Here is a 3,194-nt window from a genome sequence, read left to right as displayed (position 1 = left end):
AAGATGGTGTAAACCTGACGGTGCAGCAGCGAATGCCAGCGCTCCTGACAGCACACGTGATGATGATCGTACAGGAAGTCATACTTCACCTGAGGAACACAGATAAGAGAGTAAACCTAACTGGTATTCATACAGAGCATGCATGACTTTAAAGGTGCCACAAGCTGTTTATTTTAGAGTAGGGATGGGCGATAAAACTATATGTGACTCTGGAGCACAAAACCAGTCATAAGGGTCAATTTTTAGAAATTGAGAAATGTATGCATCATCTGAACGCTGAATAAATAAGCTTTCCATTGATGTATACAATATTTGGCTGAAATACAATTATTTGAAAATCTGGAATCTGAGGGTGCATAAAAAATAAAAATATTGAGAAAATCATCTTTAAAGTTGTCCAAATTAAGTCCTTAGAAATGCATATTACTAATCAAAAATTAAGTTTTGATATATTTATGGTAGGAAATGTACAAAATATCTTCCTGGAACATGATCTTTACTTAATATCCTAATGATTTTTGGCATAAAAGAAACAAAGATAATTTTGACCCATACAATGTATTGTTGTCTATTGCTACAAATATACCCCAGCGACTTAAGACTGCTTTTGTGCTCCAGGGTCACATATAGTCAGTTGCATATGTTTATTTAGAGCCTTTTTCAAGAGTACTGTCAGGTTATTTATACATAGCACAAACATTTTTGGTCCAAACAGATGCTTTTTAGTGGGATCTGGCAACACTGGTATCATATGATCTACATGGTACACCGTGTAAATACAACACATTACGACATTATTTGATGTCCAAAAAAAAAGCACTTTTTGTTAGTGGGAATACAAATAAACAGGTGCTAACTTCGTTTTTTTTTTTTTTGTAAAATATTTCTACAATAATCATTACAAATGATACAAAAATGACACTTTAAGTCACATTATAGGTTACTGCTGAAGAGCTTGTTTACAAGAATGGGAAATTCAGATTAATGGCAGGCTGAAATGTAATTAACCTAAGTGCTATTTTTTATTTAATATTATTATTGTTAATAGCATAAGCGCTTTGTGAATAATTTATAATATTGTATTTATTATTTTCTTTTATATTATCTTCTATTTAAAAATGACCCTTTCAAGAAACATTTTTTTTTTTAATATATATATAAAACGGAGAGTTCCGGTGCTTGATTCTGATTGGCTGAGCCACGTTCGAAGCTGTTGTAAATTACTCTACAAACACACACCTTTGTTTACTTCTGTGTTGCTCGGCAACCACTTTGTTGGAACCACAACTCTTTCTGAGGAACTACATTGTTTGGTGGAAGAATACTGTTTTTATTAATATCATTACACTTTATTTGTTCTGTTTTATTTTGTGAACCCTTACTACGTATATGGAATAACCGTTTTATAAAAGCAATAAGCCCCGTGAAGCCTTGGTTTACAGTGAATTTATAACAGCTAAGGGGGTTTTAGACTCTGTTTCGTGTCGTAACAACACACCTCAGCTGTTATAAATTCACTGTAAACCACGGCTTCACGGGGTTTATTGCTTTAATCAGTCATGGTATAATAATAACTTTTAGGTTTTTCCCCCCTAAATTTAAATTTTGATTTTGAACTTAAAGCAGCAGTATGTAAAATCAGACATCTAAAGTATGACAGAATCACTGTGATAATTGGAGATAAATTTCACACCATCCATGTACATATTTGCACATGGTTTGATTTCTGTGGATACATCAAAACGTGGCTCAGAATCTCGTTCAGTACATTCACGACAGGCACGTTTTTGGTCTCTTATCCTTCATTCATGTCCATCTGCGGTCCCTGACGCGTGGGAAGGTCTCATCCAGATTAGCAGTCGGTGCGTCTGTGACTTTACGTCTTTTCCCAGCGATGGGCCGATCTCTCTCCTCCCACAGAGGCACACCATCACAGGCACAGATCTGCTTGGGGTTTTGAAGCAAGCCGGCGGAGCGGGCGATGATTGCACAGGCCAGCCTGAGAAAGCAGCGAGAGACAGCGGACGATAAGCAAACACACACGGTCCACTGAAGGACATCAAACAGCAGTGAGAGAGCTCTGGACGGACTGGGATTTCTGCAGGAACACATACCAAGAGCGCTGGATGATGTTAAACAGCTCAGTCTGTTTGTATTACACACACAAACACTATACAAGAAGCAGCCTGTCTATCTAATGTTTTTGTCTGGATAAGAATGTCCTTCACCTCTCTCCAGAGTTTCCTGTTATTCTGGACAGCGGGTGATTCCCACGCCCCAAATCATCCTCCCCAGAATCCACCACCAGAGATCGACCAATCACATCGCACACCTGCCAGGAGACACATGTGACCGCATAACACTGCATAACACAACCAGAGACTAAATTACCATAGAAACCGGCTTTGGTGAAAAATTAAATACAGCATGTAACTCAGATCCAGTGTTGTTTTAGTATGACTGATATGTGACCCTGGAGCACAAAAGCAGTCTTAAGTCGCTGGGGTATATTTGTAGCAATAGCCAACAATACATTGTATGGGTCAAAATTATACATTTTTCTTTTATGCCAAAAATCATTAGGATATTAAGTAAAGATCATATTCCATGAAGATATTTAGTAAATTTCCTACCGTAAATATATCAAAACTTAATTTTTGATTAGTAATATGCATTGCTAAGAGCTTCATTTGGACAACTTTAAAGACGATTTTCTCAATATTTAGATTTTTTTGCACCCTCAGATTCCAGATTTTCAAATAGTTGTATCTCAGACAAATATTGTCCAATCCAAACAAACCATACATCAATGGAAAGATCATTTATTCAACTTTCAAACGATGTATAAACCTCAATTAAGAAAAATTGACCCTTATGACTGGTTTTGTGGTCCAGGGTCACATATACTTTTGTAGTTTTAGTTAATATTTTTAATCCGTTTTTTTTCTTCTTCTATATATACAGTAATATATATATATATATTGTATATTTTCTGTTTTCACTTTATTTTCAAGGTCAAATTTTAGAATATTTTTTGTGTTTTGGTCATTATTATCATTATTTAATACCATGTAGTATAGATTTTATCTCAGTATTAGTTATTTTAGTACTTCAAGTTCAACTAAATGAAAATCAGAAATGTTGCCTTTGTATCTACCTTAAAGGGGTCATATGATGCTTTTTTAAAGATCATT

General features: G+C 35.4%; 1 protein-coding gene across 2 annotated transcripts in view; it reads right to left on the bottom strand.

Annotated features, from left to right (window-relative positions):
* Positions 1–1,478: 1,478 nt before the first annotated feature.
* LOC107696727 (copper chaperone for superoxide dismutase-like) overlaps positions 1,479–3,194 on the bottom strand; it is a 6,297-nt gene continuing 4,581 nt past the window's right edge. Inside the window, exons 1-2 of one of the 2 annotated variants that reach the window (XM_016497206.1) lie at positions 2,229–2,377; positions 1,479–1,999 (exon numbers count right to left, since the gene is read on the bottom strand). In XM_016497206.1, coding sequence (XP_016352692.1) covers positions 1,807–1,999; positions 2,229–2,368 — 333 coding nt within the window. In that variant the 5' untranslated portion in view covers positions 2,369–2,377 and the 3' untranslated portion in view covers positions 1,479–1,806. Of the gene's footprint in view, positions 2,000–2,228; positions 2,378–3,194 lie in introns of those variants that run through there. The other variant, XR_001635118.1, reaches the window with a different exon arrangement.

Source organism: Sinocyclocheilus anshuiensis, unplaced genomic scaffold (genome assembly GCF_001515605.1).
Source record: "Sinocyclocheilus anshuiensis isolate Anshui unplaced genomic scaffold, SAMN03320099.WGS_v1.1 scaffold1091, whole genome shotgun sequence".
NCBI classification, from domain to species: Eukaryota; Metazoa; Chordata; class Actinopteri; order Cypriniformes; family Cyprinidae; genus Sinocyclocheilus; species Sinocyclocheilus anshuiensis.
Note: the sequence above shows the minus strand (reverse complement) of the source record. Positions and strands in the feature narration are given on the sequence as shown.